The sequence below is a fragment of the Caloenas nicobarica genome, chromosome 10 (genome assembly GCF_036013445.1).
Source record: "Caloenas nicobarica isolate bCalNic1 chromosome 10, bCalNic1.hap1, whole genome shotgun sequence".
Taxonomy (NCBI): domain Eukaryota; kingdom Metazoa; phylum Chordata; class Aves; order Columbiformes; family Columbidae; genus Caloenas; species Caloenas nicobarica.
In genome coordinates this window covers 16,522,546-16,542,998 of record NC_088254.1, presented here as the reverse complement: position 1 = coordinate 16,542,998, position 20,453 = coordinate 16,522,546, and the positions used below count along the sequence as shown (strand labels likewise).

General features: G+C 43.0%; 1 protein-coding gene across 11 annotated transcripts in view; it reads left to right on the top strand.

Moving 5' to 3' along the window:
• The first annotated feature begins 731 nt into the window (after positions 1 to 731).
• The window catches only part of AGBL1 (AGBL carboxypeptidase 1), a 443,743-nt gene continuing 424,021 nt past the window's right edge, over positions 732 to 20,453 (top strand). For all 11 annotated transcript variants that reach the window (XR_010606737.1, XR_010606736.1, XR_010606738.1 and 8 more), the window contains exon 1: positions 732 to 978. Coding sequence is in view for 6 of the 11 variants with exons in the window: in XM_065641707.1 (XP_065497779.1) it covers positions 928 to 978 (51 nt within the window). In the remaining 5 variants the exon portion in view is untranslated. The remainder of the gene's footprint in view (positions 979 to 20,453) is intronic.

Sequence of the window (20,453 nt, the reverse complement as noted above, 5' to 3'; positions counted from 1 at the left end):
TAAAAGTGGACTCCGTGCCCTCCTAGGAATTCAAGCTACAACTACAACTGTACTACAGCGTGGCTTGTGCTCTGGGGAGTGAACTACTCTCGAAGTTACTATCCTTGTATAAAGAGATAGGTATGTGTGAATCACTGTAGTGGCCCTTGGAGCAAACTCCCCCCAAAAACTACACCTTGCAGAGGCAGTTCTCCTCTCTGGCCTTTGCTGTGCAGCCATAAGATGCTCCTCTGTGGTCACTCATCGAGGTGCAGCCGATGGCCGTAGTGGCTGTGACTGGGGAGAAGCGCTGGGATTGGGAAGCTGAAAACCCTGCACAAGCCTCGGTGAACCCGCTCCACCTGACCTTCATGCCGGGTGTATCTTCTGTTCGTTGTCACCACTCGTTAAGACCGAGGGCATCTCTCCTGCTCGCTCTGTCTTCTCCGTGTCTCCTGTTTCATTGGAACGGAGTCAAATGGAGATGAGTCCACGCAGGGTCTGGAACGGATCAGCAGGTCAGCTGGGAATGCCTGTCAGGCAGCCAGCGCGCTCCCTCCCTTCTCCCTAGCTTTCTTTGAGGTTTGTAGCTCTTCTGCTTTCTTGTTGCTATTGCCACCCTCCCCACACTCCCCCTGCCACACAGCAAGCACCCAGACCTTTCCTGAACACTTTACTTAATCCCCAGGATTCTTTATATAGGAATTAATCTTCTCGTCACAGTGGGAGAGCTGGGAGGGAGGGGGGGTACATTTATCTCTCCTGCTGAGGTCTAGAGTTGCATTGCTGTGATTATTGGTGGTAGCGGCGTGCATGTGTCTGGGGATCTGTGTTTAGCTTCTTCATTTCTTAAACGGCACAGGGGCAGCAGCAAGGCAAGTTGGCAGCTTTGCTTTCTAGCTGCATTGTGTCTGCTACTAGAAACAGGGAGTGTGAGTGGGGAGCAGCATGGCAGAACAAGAAGCCAGTGGCTTGCAAGTCCTTCTCTCCACCCTCCAGGTAAGAACAGCTTGAACTAATGAGAGAGGCGCTTGGGCTTGTTTTCCTCTTAAATTCACCAGCAGCGACTTGTTGGGCTGAGGTCGTTCATACGAGCTTCCTGCTGGCTTGTCTCGAAAAGCATCAGCGTGCAGGAGTCCTGACCTGCACCTCCCACCCTAAAAAGCCTTTATCAAATGAAATTTTGCTGTTTGGAGATGAACGCTGGCAATTACTGTTAGGCATCAATCACCAAGCCCCGTCTGAGGGTAGAGCCTGTGCTCCCGAGATCTCGCTGCGTTCAGGGGGGGAGTGAGGGAGGTGTGAGGAATCGACTGCTTTGCGATGAATGGGACCTGACAGCGCTGTCAGTCGGTGAGCCGGGCAACCCCGGCAGCGCACGCCGCGGCTCCCAGGGCTCAGGGGGGCGAGTAAACAGATCTGCCTGGAAGCAGCAAGTTCCTCCCTGTCAAATTGTCTTCACCAGGACCCTTAAGCAGTCACGGGAATGTGACAGAAACTCTTGAGGCTGAGACTGGTGAGGCACTGGCATTGGGTGTGCTCAGTAAATGCTCCCAAGGAGCTGAGGGAAGGGAAATGTCTTGGTTCAGAATCATATTTGTTGGACAAGCTTGGCCACGGGATGCAGGAGATGTATCTCTTCCTCTGCCTGTAGGTGACCCCCTTGGTTCTGTTTTCCCAGGGCATGGATGCGCTTTTCCTGGTCTTGCAGGAGAAGACCTCTGAGCTGAGGCATGAGTTACCCTATGAAATGGAGGATGTGTTTTGGGGAGGGAGCCTGTGCTTTCATGAGCCATCATTTTGTCATGAGGGGGTGGGTGGGAATTGCTTTGCTAAGACAAGCTGCTCGCATAAAAAGCAGCCTTTAGCGACTTGTGGTGAAATGCCAATTGTCCATGTTTTGCAGGTACCCTGAGCCCCTGTGTGCAGCTGGGCTGACATGGGTCAGAGCCCCATGGGGACAGGAATTTCACATCTGAGGCAGCAGCATCCTCTGACTGCTACGTGTGTTGTCAAAACTTCACACATTGCAGAAGCAGAACACGAGGGATGGGTTGTGCAAAACAGATTTACTCCCCTAGATCAGCTCAAGAATTCATGTCTCCCAGCCCTGCATGTTAGAAGTGCAAGCCGCAAGTGTGTAGAGAAGGTTATAAAACCCTACAATACAAAATTGGCTTTAAAACTATAGTTGTGGGGGCTGATTAGCCGACATTTTAATGCAAGCTCGTGTAACTGTTAAGAACTCTTATTTCTTGTATCATTGTGAAACCCTGGTTTGCCCTCCCTGGCACCCTGTGGCACAGTGGGTTCTGTAGGTAGACTGGCACACTATAGAAAATTGTCCTTCTATCCATTTTTTTGAAAGTGTGACTTGCCTGCCCTGTGTTCTTCTATGTTTTGTACTAGGTCATGTTTTCGCTTTATCCAAGTTATAGTCCTCTTCCTATTATGTTGAATAATGGAGAGCTGAGCATACATCTGTTTTTTCTTATGTCTCTAACTGTCCCAGTGCTCTCTGCATAATCTGGGGAAAGAGCTGGACAAAGCCCAGGTTTAAATTGGAAGCTGGGGCTTAAAGTCGGGTATGTGGTTCATTGACAAAGCTACGCGGAGGGCTAGACTAGAAATAGTTTAGAACACTGCAGGTGAAAAAGGTGGTGGTATTGGCAAAATTGCCAGGTAGCACAGCATTCATCCTCAATGTTACAAAAATCTAACCTTTTTTCCATACATTCTGTATTCACTTAGAGAAGAGCAAAAGGCTCTCTGTTGTATCTTCAATTATATAACAGAGGTTAGAGTGCTAAGGACAGAAAGTTAGTGGTTGGTGACAATTACAATGCTGGTATGTTCTGATCCCTCTCCTTCCTCTACCACCAGCCAAAACATCACCAGCATAACTCTCAATGCCATCACCTATCTCTGCTCCAAAAATCAGGTGATAAAAAAGAGCTTTGCTTGACACAGTTGGAAAACATTGGCCTGGGAAATAATAACTTTTGTCGATGTTTGCATGTACTGATAACATCTCTCCACACTTTGTTATTTTCTGCAACAGCTGTCCAAAACCATGGTTTGCTTTGGTTTTGTGTCCTGCTGGACTGTCAGTGCTGGCTCATATTATTTTATTGGGCATGAAGAACATGTCTGCTGCATCCAACAGGCTATTCTGCAGGATATTACTGTGTATTTTTTCTTTCTGTTAGCACATAATATTGCTTTGTATGCAAAAAGCTTTCAGGTGAAGAATGAGGGAACATTCAGCCACCAAGCCAGTTTTATGTACCTCAGAATAAAAACATCCTTTCTCCTTTCAGTCATTCACACAGCACTAAATTTCTACCTTGCTTCCAAGCACGGGCACAGGTTATTATTCTCAGCTGGAGCAATGTTCCCACCTGAGATGGGGTCTATCACCTTCAGGCAAAGGAATGATCTACCCCATCTCCTTCTGGCATAGACTCTTACTCCCACTCTCACAGCCTGGCTTTGGACAGTTTCATGCAGAACGAAACCAGAACACTGTGCGCTTAGTAACTGAACTGCTGCTCTAGTCAAGAAACACATTTGGTTTCTGAGTTCTTCAAAACTGTTCCCAGCGTGACAAAGGAGCATGATCCTCCAAAGACAGCTCAAACCCCTACAAGCACCTTACAGGTGTTCTGAAAAGTGACAAGGTGAAAAGAAAGAACTGCTTTCAAAGTGCAGCTGCATTTTTGTCACCAAAACGTTACTGCAGGCAAAAAGTGACATTTCAGATCTCTAGGTGAAAAGTGTTTCATTGCTTACAAGGTGCAGTGTTAAAATGTGAATTTCAGCTTTAAGAAAAACCTCTCCCTGTCTCACTGGTTTTGTATCAGTATGGCAGGGCTGAGCTCTTAGGAGTTCAGTGGAGTTTTTGCTTCTAACCCTGTTACCTTCTTTGCTTTCCTTGACTCTCCCCCTCCAATGTGCTCCTACAGTTATCAGTTCTCGTCCGTCTGTTTTGGATGGTGGTGTCTCATTCTGTTCCCATCTCTTACTGCATGGTATCGATCACCTCCCATCCAGCTCTGCACTGTCTTTCACACGTCCAGCTCTGCTCTGTCTTTCACACACGGACAGTGTTGTAGTACCTGGACCAAGGCTGGGCTGGTTGCTGCTCCTCACCCTACTCCCCAGCCACAGCATGGCAGAAAGAGCATCCTCCCTGTGGATGGTTTATCACCACGGAAAAAAGTCTGACAAGCCATTTTACAGGCAGCCTCCCTAATGCAAAATCCCAGAGGGACTTGGGATTAGATCTCTTGTTTATTTTAGTGCCAGGAGGAGGTATCTGGGTGTTAGTTAAAAACAGCTGTTAGTTGCTAAGTGGAACAATAGGAAATTTAAGCCAGCATTGTTCATTGTATCCCAGACTATTGATTCCCGTGGGACTGTAGAGCATCCTAGTTCCTATTGCCAGGGTGTCCTGGCCCTCATCTCAGTTCGCTAAATAAGAAGCATTTTGATTCTTTGCCTTCTTTCTCCCTGCTCTCTTCCTCGCTTGCCAGGCCCAGACATGAGCATGCCTTGGGTACCCCTGAGAACATCTCCTGATTCCGTGGCAGCGTACATCGTGTCGCCTGAGGAATCCCAGATTTCCTGTTGGCTCTCAGCATGGTTTTCACATGCTTCCCGAAGCCACAGTCCCCGCGCACATATTCTGCAGAGCTGACAACCCCTGGGGCTGTTGGCAGATCCTTGGCTCAAACTGTGTCCTACTGCGTTGGACTGCGCAGGTTCCCAAATGCTGTGGCTCAAAAGGAAGGAGGATGTTATTTGTGTAAAGGGTTTCCCCTCTGAATGGCTGTGGTGCCCGGCAAGGAAAAGATACAGGTTCCACTGTTTGCTAACTTGAACCTCCCTGCTCCTTTGTGCTGCCTCTTCTGAGCTGTTTTGCTGGCTGGTTGACAAGGCAGTTCTATTGTTATCCTAAAGACAAGTGGGAAGATATCTCTGCTGCTCCAGTGACAATGAATATAAACACATTTTGCAAAATGCTTTTTTCTCCTCGGCATCCTTGCACTTATTCTGTCAGCAGAGCTGCTGAGATTCCTGGCTTTGAGCAAAATAGATACAGAAATCTCAGAACTGCTCAGCGAGGGGAATGCCCACTGGTTTGGGCTGGGGGTGGAGGAGATCAAAGTTTGAATCTGTTTTGGGGAGGCAGCTTGGCAGGCAGGGCTTAGTGGAATAGCCTTAGAGGGGGAAAAAATCAACTCGAAACCAGATAGTCATTTTTATGTGGTTCATTAACTGAATTTTACTGAGATTGTTGTACCTAAAGTGAACAGCAGTGGAGTTAGTGTCCTCCTATTCCTTACAAAAAATATTCTGGCTTTGGAGTAGCAGAAGTATTGCAGTTAGGTCAGTGAGACACTTGGCTATGGGGTTCAAGGGAAAACCCTTCATGGAAACACTGGGTGCTGCAGCAGCACTTCTCTGTCTCTACTGCCAATGCCACTTAGGCTGCATGAGCCTGTTTTCTGCTTTAACTGTTGAAGAAAACAAATAATTCTCTGCAAACAATCCTGTAGAGGCAGTGCAGGCTCAATCTTTCAGAGTCACTGCTTATTCTTCCCATCTCTACTGTCATCTCCTCCCTGTCTAAGGAGAACCTAAAGGTAACCCAGAGCTCTTCCCTACAATCCTTGGCTCACCACCACGGGACACTGCTAAGCAAAAAAGAAGAAAGACTGATCCATGCATTAACCCCTAATTTCTGCCAGGCCATAGAAGAAATATCAAGGTTTAGCAGCCTTGTGAATCAGTGCAGAACACTTAAAGCCCTCAGAGGAAGCTGACACACGTTTTGGACTCTGCTGAAGCTCTTCCACCAGCCAAGCCTGGACCAGAACTTCACTTTGTCCCCAGGCTGGCTGCAGCTGTCCTGCTGAGCACACTGCCAGCTCCTCTGAAATGCCTCTAGTTGGGCTATCGAGAATTTCTTGCATTAATGAGAATTTAGGACCTCAGGGTGCAAAATTTACTTATCAGAGTGGCAGCAACTACAGCTGGGCTGAGCAAGAGTGTGGTATACTTTGAGTCTGAGCAGAACTTTCCATGTCAAGCAAGGAAAGCGGACTTCAGTCTGTCTTCTGCTGCCCTTCATCCTTGCCTAGGATTGCTTGTGCTTTGAGGGCAAATGAGTTCATATTATGAATGTTCCTGGGGAGACCTTTCTCCCTTGCTGCAGAAATGCAAATGTGGCAGGATAACCTCGTTGCAAAATCAGTTGAATGCAGGTCTGGAGAAATGGATTATAACCCTCTGCATCTGAGTTAATAATGAGTAAAGTGGCTAATAAACCCACCGTGCCTCACATCAATGTTTGAGAAATCAGGCAATGAATATTGGACAGAAAAATATCTGAAGTTCTGGTGACAACACAATTAAAAAAAAAAAAAGAGGAGTAAATTAATAATTTGTTTTCAGTGCAGGGCTTGGATTCTGCACAGTAACTAATGTACAGAACCACATGCTAAATGATGAGGACAAAAAGTTATATGGGGTGATTTTCCAGGCAGCAGGCATTGTTCATCCTGAAGCAGAGATTTTGTGTGCAACAAAACAAGTTGCCATGAAACTAAAAAATGCAGTTACTCCAGGGGGCCAAATGAAACAAAATGAACACTTAAAAATTGGTGCTTCTTAGCTGTTGAGGGCCTGACTTTGCCAGACTGTTAACTTAACTTAAACTATTTGGATTTAATATAATGGTACATTATACAGTGTCAAGCAGCTTTATATTGTGTATTTTTATATAACTGCTGCATTATAGACACAAACACACATTAAATTACATTATGTAAGGAGGTATATGCATTTGTTTAAAATTACTTATCTTTCACGTACTATATATATAAATATATTCAAATGCATCTGCTTATCTGTTAGTAAGTAAAGAATAATTGTTAGTGGTTATTGAGCTTCCATAGGTGTTTTGTATGCCTACAGATATATTTATATGTTACATCAATATTTCCACCTTTTCCTTTTCTCAGGCTTCAATAATTTCCCTCTGTGAAATATACGAAAAGGGATGTTTTCATACAGAGAGGTGTTTGCTTGAATAGATCTTGCTTGTTTCTTTGTACAGCATAATCTCATTTTCAGTGTATTACGCTGCATTTTTTGTGATGGCTCAGAGATCTTTTCAACATGTTTTTCTGTCCGATGTGTTGGTCCAGTCCTTTTGGCTTTATCTATAATGGGAAAAAATGCCTGTGGTAGAAAATATGTTTATGGACATCTTTGAATTAAAGTTTATTACATTTAGTAAAAAGTGCAAGAAAGTTAGTTGTATGGAAAATGGGTTAACTTTAGCAGTGTCTACTGACACCAGCAGAGAGCTTGCTGATGTGTGTTAACAGGAAGAAAAACATTTCATGAATGTACCAGGAGTTTAAGAGATGAGGAAGGAATTTGTGTCACTTGGTCTGGGATAGCAGGGTTGAAAATTATTCCTGGAGTTGTTGCTGTCATGGGGACGCTGCCTCTGTGCTATCATTCCTGTTTGTGCCAGGACAGGTAATGCAAAATCTGTGGGAGATTTATGCATCTGGAAGTGCAGGTAAAAGCCCGTCCTTCTATAGGTCTTCAGGAAGAGTTGGTGGGAAGTACAGAATTAGGGCAGTGCTTGCTGGTAGCTCCTTGTTGAATTAGATGTGCTCCTTGGGAGAGGTGAGGTGTCCTTTTCTGTGTGTGTTAATGTTGATGTATGGACACTTGAGAACTTCAGGCTTTCACATCTTTGAAAATCCTGAATCCATAGACATGTGATGTGCCCACACAGGTCATTGGGCTCTGCCAGACTCCAGCCCCATGACCATGTTCTTCTCACCAGACCAGGATATAAAATAATTCCCTTTTGTCTTTCCCAAGCACTTAGCCCACAGTCTGTTCGCACCCGTTTGCCTACAGGGCCCAATGGGCCATAGGGTAGATCCGATCCATAAGCCAGGGCCATTCTGAGTGCTGGGCTTGCTGCTCATCTCTGCAGGAAAGGACCATAGAATTTGGGGATCTTATTAATGTTATAAATATTTTAAGTGTCAAGAGGATGGGACCAGACTCTTTTCAGTGGTGCCCAACAATAGGATGAGGGGCAATGGGCACAGACTGAAACACAGGAGGTTCCATATGAATATGAGGAGAAACTTCTTTACTTTGAGGGTGACAGAGCCTTGGAACAGGCTGCCAGAGAGGTTGTGGAGTCTCCTTCTCTGGAGATATTCAAAACCTGCTTGGACAGGATCCTGTGCAATCTACTCTAGGTGAACCTGCTTTAGCACTAGATGATCTCCAGAGGTCCCTTCCAACCGCTGCCATTCTGTGATTCTTGCTGCTCATCTCTGCAGGAAAGGATCATAGAATTGTTTTGGTTGGGAAAGACTTTTAAGGTCATTGAGTCCAACTGTTAATCTAACACTGTCAAGTCCACTTGTAAACCATGTCCCTATGATTCTTGGGCGAAACAGGCTGATTTTGGTCCCTAGGGGATTGTGGGGCCAGAATATGCCTGGAAATGGGTGAGACATGAGAGCGAGCTGCAATCTTCTCCCCAGGGAGACCAGGAACAGTACAAAGCAATCTCACCACACAGTCTCCTTTCTCTTCATTGACAAAACCAAGTTTGCTGCAGGAGGTGAGGAGTGAGTGTTAGGGGGAAGCCATATGGTGTGTTCTCATACAACTAAATTGTCCAGGTCAGTTGATGTACTGGTGGGTCATCAGTGACTGCAATCCTGGAAGCTACATGTGCACCAGAAAGCACTATTGTGCTGCTGTTTCAGAAGAGACAGTTTAATTTCAGAAAAGATAGTTTAATTAAAGGTGACTTTGAAGCAAGAACATGAGTCCAAACCACCCTCAAATATTTGTGGACATTTTCTGTTATAATTTAAAATAAAAACCCAACTGCTTGTATTCTTATTGTTTCATCTTTGTGGGAAGTTGACCCAAATATAGTCTAGGTGCATTCCTCAGGTGAAGATTCAAATTTCCAAGAACTGGATAATATTTTGCATTTTCATACAGGGAAAACAATTTATCTTAGTACAGTTTTGGGAAGGAAAGTCTAATGCGATGAAGAAAGCCCCTTAAAATAAGGTCATTCTCCTCCGCAGGTCTGAGGAGACATATATTCATGACTTAGTACTTCCTTTTGATCTTTTATGCTGTTATGGCCTTTGTTTCACTGAGTGGAGACCTACCATATGATAAAGAAATCAAGGTTTTGGAAGTCAGCAATTTGTCATTGATTTCATAAGACGTCTACTAGAGAGGACAAAGAAAACATGGTAACGACCATTCTGCCCACAGGCACTGCTAAGCTACACAAAAGAGAATGTTTCAGACCACCTATTGATTGATAGAATAGCATCTCCTTGACAAGAAATTCCTTGGGCAAAGCGAAACCTCCTTTCCTTAGGGGTTTTAGAGAACAAGGTTGTGGTTTTTTTTTTTTTTTTTTTCTTCTCATGGTCTGTTCTCCTGGAAGAACACAGCCTTATTTTCAAAAGGTGCTGTAGGTTAAGGTGGAATTAATGAGAACAGCAGAACTTTCATGATGATTCTGATTAGAAAATTGAGTAATTCTGACATGGAAGTGCCCTGTGGGAAAAATAACTACTCTACTAAAGAATACTTGGCTTTTTTCCCCCTCTTTCAGCAAGGGATGCTTTGAAACTGAAACACATGTTTTTCTGACACTGGAGCCATGGAAGCACCACAGCATTGTGTTTAACTTCAATCAACTACTGTGAAGCCTTTTATGCACATTAATTTTCAGTGTAATTTACAGGCAGAGGCTTCCCACTGGGACCAGTGAGAATTTGATCCCTGTAGTAAGCAGAGACAGATTTTTCTCCCCTTGGCCCATCTGCTCCACCACACTCTCTGCTACCTGTTCCCTTCCTTTCAAAAGAGCGAATGATGGTGTATTGACAGCCAAAGCAGGAATCCTGGGCTTTATTCTCAGGACTGTTACAAACTCCCATTATCAAACTGATTTAAGGTCTGTGACTTCTCCATTTGGTCAGTAAATGGAGGTAAAACTCGTGTGTCAAGTCAGGGCAAAGAGAGTTTTAGTTCACATTGCTTCTCAAATCCAGGAGTGGGATAACTGACTCCATGAGCAGATGACATTCATGCAGCCTGGGTGAAATCAGTGCAATGCCTGTCATCCTCTGCCCTCCTCTCTTTTTTTTTTTTTTTTTTTTTTTTTAAATGGGATTCCTGCTGAAAGGGCAAAGCAGCAGATTTACAGTGAAGATAAAGTTGCCTCTCCATTTGATTCAGGATTAACCTGGCAAGCAGGAGCATGACAGGGAGAGAAAGAGATCCTTCCATGAGCAGCTTGCTTGGCATGGTGAATGCCCACCTGTCTGCACTGCAAAGGAGGGGAGGAGGGAGAATGGTCCACCTGACCTTTCCCTATGATTAAAATGCTGATCTGATGAAGTAAGAGGAACAAACTGAACTGCCTCTTTCAACCTTCCATATTTTCCAGAAATAAACCAGCACCATCCACATGGAGACAGTTTGTGGAGAGGTTGGGGGAAAGCAGCACTATTGCCCTGATCTATCTGGCCTCCTCTTTGGAAAAAAAATCTCCTGCATTTGAGTGGCCTCTTATGCTATGCTAAAGTTCTGCAAGTGGAAAAAAGAGCTGGAGATGACAAAAGAGAATGTGTGCCTGGTTCTATATTTCTTTGACAATCTCTCTTCCAACAGGGCTTTGGTCACTTGATCCGTCCATAATGCACATGGATTTCAAGGGGACAGCTCAAAGCAGAGATACATTAAAACGACTTGTTTTCTGAGATGAAAACCATGCTTATTACTGTTTTGTTTCAAAAGCTCCTGCAGCAGCGGCTGTACCTCCCTGACTGCAGACTCAGAGGGTTTTGTCTAAAAGGTGGTTATCTGATCAAACAGATGGAAATCTTCTTAGATGAATTCCCCTGCTATGTCTTAACAAAGCCTGTGGAACACTGTTATATCAACAGGTTTCCTTGAGAACATGCTTAAATAAAATAGGACACAACTACTACTTTTTGGGGGTCTCTCTATGCTGGTGATGGATGCAGGCATTGGAAGTAGACTCTGGCACAGACCAAATCTCTGCTGGATAGAGACATCAGACATCAGTCCACCGTGATATCACCTCTGCATTTGCTCAGAACTTGGTGAGACGTGTGGGTCTGTGAAGAGCTCAGATGTCCCTCCCCATTGCTCTGCCAGCAGCAGAGGAATATGCGGCTTGTGTCAAAGGTCCCCTCTTTTCACACAAATCGTGTGCCACCATGTGTTCAGCCTCTTCCTGTGTGAGAGTGTCTCAGGAGCGACAGCCCACAGAGTCTGGTTCAGTGAAGCCCACCACGGATCTCAGCAGAGCGAAGCTAAACAGCGTGCAGAGGCTGGCACATCAGGGGACATCATGCTCCTTGCCTCCTGGTTTGAGATGTCCTGGGTCGGTGCTGCCCCTCAGACACCTGTGGGCACAGCAAGTGCCCAAGTTTGCTCCGTTGCAGTAGCACAACGGTCTTGCTGCACAGAGAGGCACCAGTAAGAACTCTCATTCATCTCTCACTTTGCAGTGTCCCTGATCTAAATTAGCCTGGATCTCAGCTCGGGAGCCTCTGAGGGGACTGTAAGCTCGTATTTTTAAATTTAACTCCTGTCACGTTTTCCTGGAGCACAAACGCAGCAGTGAGCTCATTCACTGAGCTAATAAAATACCTTTTAGCTTGACTGACCAGCGCTTAGTTTGCAAGTGTTTTGGAGCTACTCAACTGAAGTAACAAGGGCTGAATAAAGCCCCAGACATGTCTGTCTTTAACGTGGTGGCATTTGCTTGCTGCTGCTGGGTGTCTTGCACAGGGTGTAGACTGAAAATAATAAAAAGCTTTGTTACCTTCTGGATGGAAAGCGACATACGCCTATCATACCTTTTAAAAACTCGGCAGCCTTTCTAGAAAACTGAGGGCTTTGCTTTAAGAAATTGCTGTTTAAATCTAGATGGATGGGTCTCAGCAATGCAGTTAGATGGATGTTCTGCTTTACCTTACTAGTAATAATACTTTGAATCATTAGAATTTTGAAACAGAGTTTGCTATTCATTATGCATGCTGAGTTTCGTTTGTTGTTTGATTTTTCACTTAGACTGGATGGGGAAAATAGGTTCATCATTTCCACTTCCAGGTTCCATCTCTCAAGAAAATAAGCTGTGACTAACAATAGTTATTAGCGATTTGTCTCAACTACCCATACCTCAATCATCGTTATTAAGTGTTGATTGATTAAAGGCATTTTCATTGCTGTTCCAGAAAGCACTTTTGAAAGTGGGGTAGATTGACACTTAAGGGCACTTATGCCGGCAAGAGAAAGGGCTGGTGTTTTTCTAAACCAGAATGTACCTTACAGTGATCCTTTTCTTCAGCCTGTACAGGTTGATGTCAGACTAACGTGTTGCAAATGGGAGTGTTAGCGCTGGAATATAGAGAGAAGCCCAGACTAACAGAGCCTCATCCAAGGCCAGTGCCAGAGCAGACTGAGAGTAGATGTGGGGGACATTGTGGCTTCATCCTGCTCAGTCCAAGCAGGAACATCACAGAGAAGGCGCGAACAGCAGCATCTTCATTACAGCTATTTATTTCCACCTACACGTAGTCACATTTGCTGTGGTATCCAAAATCTGTGGTTTTAATAAAAATCAAGTACATCTGGAAATTATCCAAGGATCTTGTGGACTCACTTGTACTTTGAGAAATGCCATTGCTTGAAAAAAACTTTAATTCCCAAATGTACTTCTTGTTTGAAAGACACAGTGTTCTCTGGACTGACACCCATAAAATCTTGCAAAGAAAGATAGTAGCCTGTTTCATGCTGCTCTTTTGTCATTAGTAGTGGAAAAGAAAACTACAGCCGAATGGAAAAAACAGATCCCTCCCTATTAAGTTTGGGTGGCAGTTGTGTTGAGTAGCTGTAACAGAGTGGCATTTGGCAGAAACCTTAGTATTTTTAAATAGTTCAATAAGAGCTAAAGTAATTTAAAATATAGGAATAAATCCAAGAAACAGCAATAAATAGTAGGTGCTAACATGCATACAGAGATCATTGTGCAAGAATGGTTCATGTCTTATAGAAACTTATTAAGAGAATGTGAAAGATATATGCTATAGGATAATTTTGGCATTAAAATAAAAATAAATTAAAAAAGGAAAAAAAGAATGATATAACATAAAATCCAGTCAAAATCTTTAGGTGTCATAGGTAACTTATTGTGAAGTAAGAGGTGAAACCTGAGAGAATTTATCTGCAGTAGAAATTAGAGAAAGGCTGTTAGAAATATTCAGAGGAAAGTCTAAAAGCCTTTTGCAGAATATCACGTGTTTCGATTTATCTCAAAGTTTCCTCGTTCTCTTAACACTTCCAATTTGACAGAAGCATTTTAAGGTTATATAATAATATGTTTTATCACCGGTTCTGCATAATAAAGTAATTGCTCTATTAGAGATGCATTAGTGAGAGGAATAAGTGACACAAAGGAACTTTGTATCAGTAGGAACTGCACAAGGACAATCTACTCTTTGAGAACACAGAGAGAACTTTGGCATAAAAAAGAAAGAAAAAAGCAATTTACTTTGCCAACAGCATCCAACATATTGCGGTCTATCGGAGCATGACTCCTGCAGGTATCTGAATGTGAATACATTGTATTAGTGTGACACAGACATGGTGAACAACCATGCTTTGAAGACAGGTGAAACACCTTGGAGTCTTTGTGACATTGCAGGTAAAACATCCTTTGGAAAAGGGTCAGGTCATGATCTATGTGCTTCTTAATTCCTGTATGGATGGATTAAATGCAGCATCATCCTCATCCTTTGGCAGAAGGATGATTTACTTCACAAATAGGGTAGTGAGTAGCTCTTCTCCCAGTTTGGCAATAGCATTCTTTTCAGGGGATAGGCCTTTTCTGCTGGACTTTCCGCTGGGAACTTGAGAGGAGAAGACTGATCTCAGGGAAAGAAATCTTTGAACCCTTCACAAATAAATTGAAGTAAGTGTAAGATTGAGAGCTATAATACCATGCAGTGTTTCTGCATCATTTTATTAAATAGTTGTCTGGGCTCTGCCACCAGTCCTCTTGGATACTAAGTGAATTTCCCACCACAGGGTGATTTTTCCCACCAGGAAAATAATGGAAAATGAATCTGATTTTCTTGATGAGGGATACAGTGGGGCAGGTGTTAATTAATATTTATGAAGGAATCTGTCATCCTGTGATGAAAGGTGTTATGCAGCGCAATTTATTGCATTAAATATAGTAAGATTCCTTGGCACAGATTATTTCCACCATGTTATTCACCAGGTTATTTTGGCTAGAGATCAGCTCAGGCCAAGCTGTTACATCTCAACACCTTCAGTGTTTTGAAGACATTCCGATATGAGTTAGGAATTTGCCTGTCTCTGCCTTGAAGCAGTTCAGTCCCACAGAGTGGAGTGTGTATCCTTGGAGAAGAAGCCCCAAAGCTCAATGAACAGGAACAAAGCCCTTTACAATCGCATGTATAGAAGTTGGCTTTGAGGCACGACTTCTGCCCAGTCACCTGGACGAGCTGCCATCCATTGCGATGGGTATGTAACCGTTAAACCCAGCAGCGTTATTGAAAAAAATGATGCAGGTTATCACATCCAAGTGCAAACAAGGATGAGCAAAAACATATCTTGAGGTCACTGCAGGCCATGAAAAAAGCCACCCACTTGATTGCAGCAGGCCAGAAAGAGAGAGAAGGAACCTTTTTTATGAGTATTTGCTATATTCCCTGGTATAAAATTCACAACTGATGCTTTGGGCTGATGCATAGAACCTGGCGTGGTGTTGAGCATCAGCAGGAATGCAAATGGCTGGTGCTGGCCATGCCTCGCAGGGGTACGCAGGAGCCAGCGAGAGGGACTTGGGAAGAGGAGCGAGAACTTGTTGGACCACGTGTCTGGTTTTGGAAGGCCCCTTGGCTGCCCTGTGTACAGTTTGAGGGCTACGTGATCCTACACAGCTGCGAATGCCTTTCTTGAGGGATTAAAGAGGTCACCTAGGACACTGCCCGAGCAGCTGGGTCCTCCTCTCTGAGTCTTTAAATAGCCCCTTTCCCTTCCATCTCTCCTTTGAGTTTCCTGGCTTGCTCGGGTTTATCTGGCTCCCCAGGAGAGGTTATCCAGAGTCAGCTAAAGAAATGCACTTGCCGTTTACCGCAGAGGATGGTGACGGCTGTAGTGGTGCTGGGGATGGCTGGGTGGGTGTTTTGGGAGCAGGGCAAGAGGACCATAACTTTTCAGCATCCTTCTAAAGCAGGATGATGGCAGTATTGTAACAAAGTGCTTCAGTAATAATGAAATTCAGGCTGTAATTGCTTTAATTCGAGTACTCCCTTATTCTGAGGTTGTCTAGTGAAATTTCAGAGATCCCTGCACCCTTTTTTTCTCTCATAAATGATGATTTTACTTTTTTTCCTAAGCCTTCATGTATCAAATACTGTTGATAATAACCTTCCGACAAGAAGAAATCACGGCTAGCTGGCTGAATATTGAGGCTGAGGATGGGAGCACACAGACAAGAAACTCTCCAGAGTATTTCGCTCTCTTATTAAAGTGTGAATTTTTAGCTCCTCTTAAATTAGAAAAAGCAATTTACTCTGACAAGGCACAGAATGTAAGGCACTGAACCTGGCTTCACAGTTATTGTGAGACCGGATAGTCAGCTGTAGGAAGAAGATATCCAGCTGGCAATTCCATAATGCCAGCGGCGAGCGGCTGTGCCCAGCAGTTGGGTCTGGTACACACCTCTGCCTTGCTGGCGGCAGAATTTTGGGAGAGGAGGCTCTGATTTAGGCATTAATACAGTTATTAGCAGCCCAATAGTTTCTAGAGGTCTCAGGAGAGAGTGAGGACTAATGCTGCTTGGCCCCGAGTCTAATCTTGATCTTAGCTGGTATTAATTTTGCACCAGAATTTCTCTTCAACAGGCTTTAAGTGCAGAGAGTGAGAAATCTTACTTGCAGATGCAAGTCTCATTACACAGACAGTTAGGCTTCTGACTGCTGCTATTTGTGTGAGCAAATTTATTAAGGGTAAGTTAGAAAGATGTGAGGTCCTGCTTCCCTATTTAGAAACAGGCTATTTAAAAACAAACAAACAAGCAAAACCTCTGGAACTGGACATCCTATTCCTTAGTCTTTCTAAAAAAAAATATGTCTGGAAGTTTGTTAGCCCAGTGCAGCAATAGCTTTTCTTTTAAAGGAAGCTGTTTTGTTTTGTTTCTTTTTTTTTTTTTTTTTTTCCTAAGCAGTCACCCAGCTTTATGAGAGACTATACTCAACATTTAATTTAATAGAAGTATTGATAGAAATCATGTTATGCATTGTCTTGCAGGAGCGGCTTCTTTAATTTTGCATTTATTGTTTTTATGAGTAGAATAACTGCTTTGTATTTCTTTCCCCAAATAAAATATTTATTAGTAAATATCGCGCTGCGCAAATTAATTCTGTTTGTTTTGTTTCTGGGTATCCTTCTTTTTTCACTGCTAGTGCTTAGAGTCACAGCAAACACCGTCAGTAGTTTGCATGTCTCATTTGGAGAAATGCTTGCCTTTGGGCAAAATATATGGAAGCTCAAGAGCTACACAAAAAACTGAGTTTATAGGAAGTCTTCATTTTAAGCCAGCACTAAAAGCTGCTGTCCTTCAGGTGGGACAGGAAAAATCCCATCTCTGTTGCATCTCCAAATCTTACAGAAAACATCCCAGGAGGCTTCCCTGATGAAACAAGATTACCTGTTACGGTGGCTTAGTTGCAGTTTTATAATATTGTCTTGAGTAAATAACAGCATGTCTTGGTGTGTTCCCAGGAGCAGGACAAGGAGACAGGAATTCCTTCCCTGCTTCATCGTGGGTCAGCAAAACATCCTGAGCTGCCACTCAGAAGGATCTTTGGATCGAGCTGTTGTCCTCCAAACCCAATGTCACCAACTAATCAGTTGCTGCCTGTAATGTACCAATGACTATGCGCTGGGGTGTTTTATTTAATCCTGACTTTCTCTGTCCTCCTGCTGTTTATCTATGAGGAGCTTCAGCCAAGCTAACCAAAGCCCCAGTGTTTCAGGGATTAATTCCCAGAAAAAGCTCAGAGGGGAACTGTCAGCTGGGAAATGATTAAATGCACCTGAGCTCATCCCTGTGATACTCTTGGTTGATATTTTAAGTGATGTTTTTTGCTACTTTAGTCTGTGGCCAGCTGCAAGCCAGGAAAAGCAGCTACAGGCTGGTGTTAACAGGTAACAATTTGTCTCTAACTTGAAATCCTTTCAGTGGCATCCTGCAGGAGTTCAGAGTTTTTTGCAATCTAACTTGAGCCTCTGGCAATTTTTCTCTGCTCTCATTCCACCCATATACCATGAACGCGTCTTCATTAGTCTGTGTACGTATAGATGTTGTATCTAACATTTCTAAGTGCTGGCAGGAATGGAAAATATTCAGCAAGAGGAATTTTACTTCTCTCTTTGCTTATGGTTTGTTTTTGAACCGTCAAACATATCTTTCAATAAAAATAACTGATGTGTTTATTTTAACCAGAGCTGGGTAAGTAATTTGCATTAAAGATATTACTCTATTCATCTTTTTTAGATCAGGCACAAGTTGTGATTTTCTCATTTGTACTTACTGTTCAAAAAGATTTACTGAATATTTTTTGTGAATGAATTTGTTGCAATACATCCACAAACAGTTTGGTATTAGTATTAATTTAAGCAATTAATTCTAATGCATTTCAGTGTCCAAATTTCTTTGATTTTGAAAATATCAAGCTAATTAGTCAAAATCCGAGCTGTTTCTTTTCAACAGGCAAGTTACCATCTTGCAAGACAAGAACTTCAGGGTTGTTTTTTCTGTGTTGTCTTGTTATATTATAAATTTGAGCTGTGTTCTTCTGCAGTATTCTGTATTATTCACTGGTGCCACTAAAGTTAGTGGGAAATACGTTAGAATTTGTAATGGAACTAGAGTTTTATCCACTGTTTCAGCAAACACACAAACCATCCAATTCCTTCACTAGTGCACAGAAGAAATGGGAACAATGGGGCACCAACACAGTCAGAGTTTTGATGTTAAAATATCAAGAGTAAATACTTGGGTAAAATATTTGGCATTATCACCCAGGTCTAATTTGCACATTTTAAAGGTTGATCTTTAATGTCCCCTCAAGTTCTTTGTTTGCCTGTGTCCCTGGATAAAGCACATGGAAAGGCAGAGGATATCTTATGTCATCACTATTTGTGTTAATGGCTTAGGAAACCCACAATCCAATCAGTTAAAATAAACAACCCAGTGTAATAGGAGCATAAATCAATGAAGACTTCATTACTGAAACCTTAATGTGTAATCCATCCACCTACAGAGGAAAGGGATACTGAGAGACAGCAAGACAAAACCAGAGGACAGTCTGATTTAGGCAACCCTGATATTTAAAAACGTGCTGAGAAGAGTAACTCTGCCTGGAGCCAGTAAATTTGGAGGATACTCATCATACCTGACAGCCTGCCCCGACTGTTAAGTCCCTATGATAAAAAATGCCAGGAGACTCTTGGGAAGAAGCTCTGATTGCTCTTCGTGTGCTCTGAGAGACTTGAGACAGCTCAAGACTGTGGACTAATGAACAAAGACATGAGTTAGCAAGATTAACATATGACTAAACCCATACGTGTTACCTAGAAGTAATGGTATTTGGAGCTCTCTGACCATGCTGCAGACTTTCTGTGTGATCCCTTGAGCCAGTAACACCAATTCTGGCCCCTTCTCTGAGATGAGAGGGGCAATACTGGGTGAACTGAGAGTTACTGGATTTCGTTAAAACCACGTATTCTGTTTATCTTGGCTCTGAAAGAAGCAGCAATACTATCATACCAAGCGTTTGGTTTCAACGTGATTCCTAAAAAGGCTGAACTCTTATGTTCAGTGCAGAGATCTCTGCTTGTTGAGTTAATGTAGTAATGAATACCAACAGCAGGCTCTTGCTCCTGGCATGGGCCAGCTCAGAGATGGGGTTGAGAAAAGCACTTTTCCTGTGGATTTTAGCTAACAGCAAAAGTAAGGTGAGTCTTTAGAAAAGTGTCAGTGCTCACAGACCCTCCTACTGAGTCCCCTGTTTCAGAAGTGATTTTCTGCGTGTTTCCTCCAATTTCTCATCCTCACCCAACTCCCCTTTCTTCATTCCCCTGACCACATATTGCTCTTTTGTGTCACTGCCTTGCTGATAATCCCATCCCTGTTGCTCGCTTATGCCAGCATGAAATGTGTGGTGAGCAGTTAAAATATGGTAGCCAAAACCAGTATGATGGGAATTTTGGTTTTCAGAGATTTGGATCTTGTTTTTATTAATAATTATGATTAAAAAAAAAAAAAATCTAAGCATACATAATGTTGAGGATACAGAAGTTTGGAAATATCAGCACTAATGTAGATACTGCATGCAGAAGGTGGCCCATATAATTTGCCAATACAGAAGAAGGTTTGGTTAAAGGGACCTGCCAAGCATCCTAAGGGCGTTCTGTGACAGGTGGGAAGCCAGTTCTCCAGACTGACAGTCACCTTCTCCGACTGTGAACAGTGACCGTTTTCCTGCTTCATTCCCATGTCTCACTCAGTGCATACCCTCCCCAGCTATAACAAAGGAGGAGGGGGTAAGATATGCAACTCACTAATCACCTACACAATCCTCAGCATCATGTCAGCTTGTGCTGTGACTTAAGCAGGGAACCACTGGAAAAAAAAAAAAAGTCCATTTGCATTAATAGTCCTTATTACAGGTCTGAAATAGATTTTCCTAACATTCTTTCTAGAGTTTCTTTTTGCTAGGTGTTACTTCTCAATACCTTGTCTTAAATAATGTTGCATAATGTTAAATACATCAGAGAATGTTTGAATCAGTTTGGCTGGTAAAATGTTCCCATATATAGCCAGAATACATACTAGTACTTCAAGTTTCTGAAGCGTTTCAATATTCGGAAATATAGGAGCCCTATATTTGTAAGGTATTATCCTATTGTAATAATGGGAGATAAAGTGATTCCATTAGAGTTGATGTGGAATACCTGGGGTTCTTCAGGATCAAGGCAACACAAATGCAAGTTTTCTATTATGTTGGAAATTTGTTTTGTGTTCTGTTGTATTGTATCTGGACAGAAATGAAGACATCTAGAACTTAACCCAAATCCTTCATACAGCAATGCAGTCTGGTGATTAATTCTTCAGTCTCAGCAGTGAAATCTGGTTGGAGGAGAATTAGAGAAGGGGTCCAATGTATCACACAGGTGGATGGTAGATATCATCCATTTCCTTCTCTTCAAGTACAGTATATCTTATTCCCTCTAGTGCAAAATTTAAAGTGAATCTA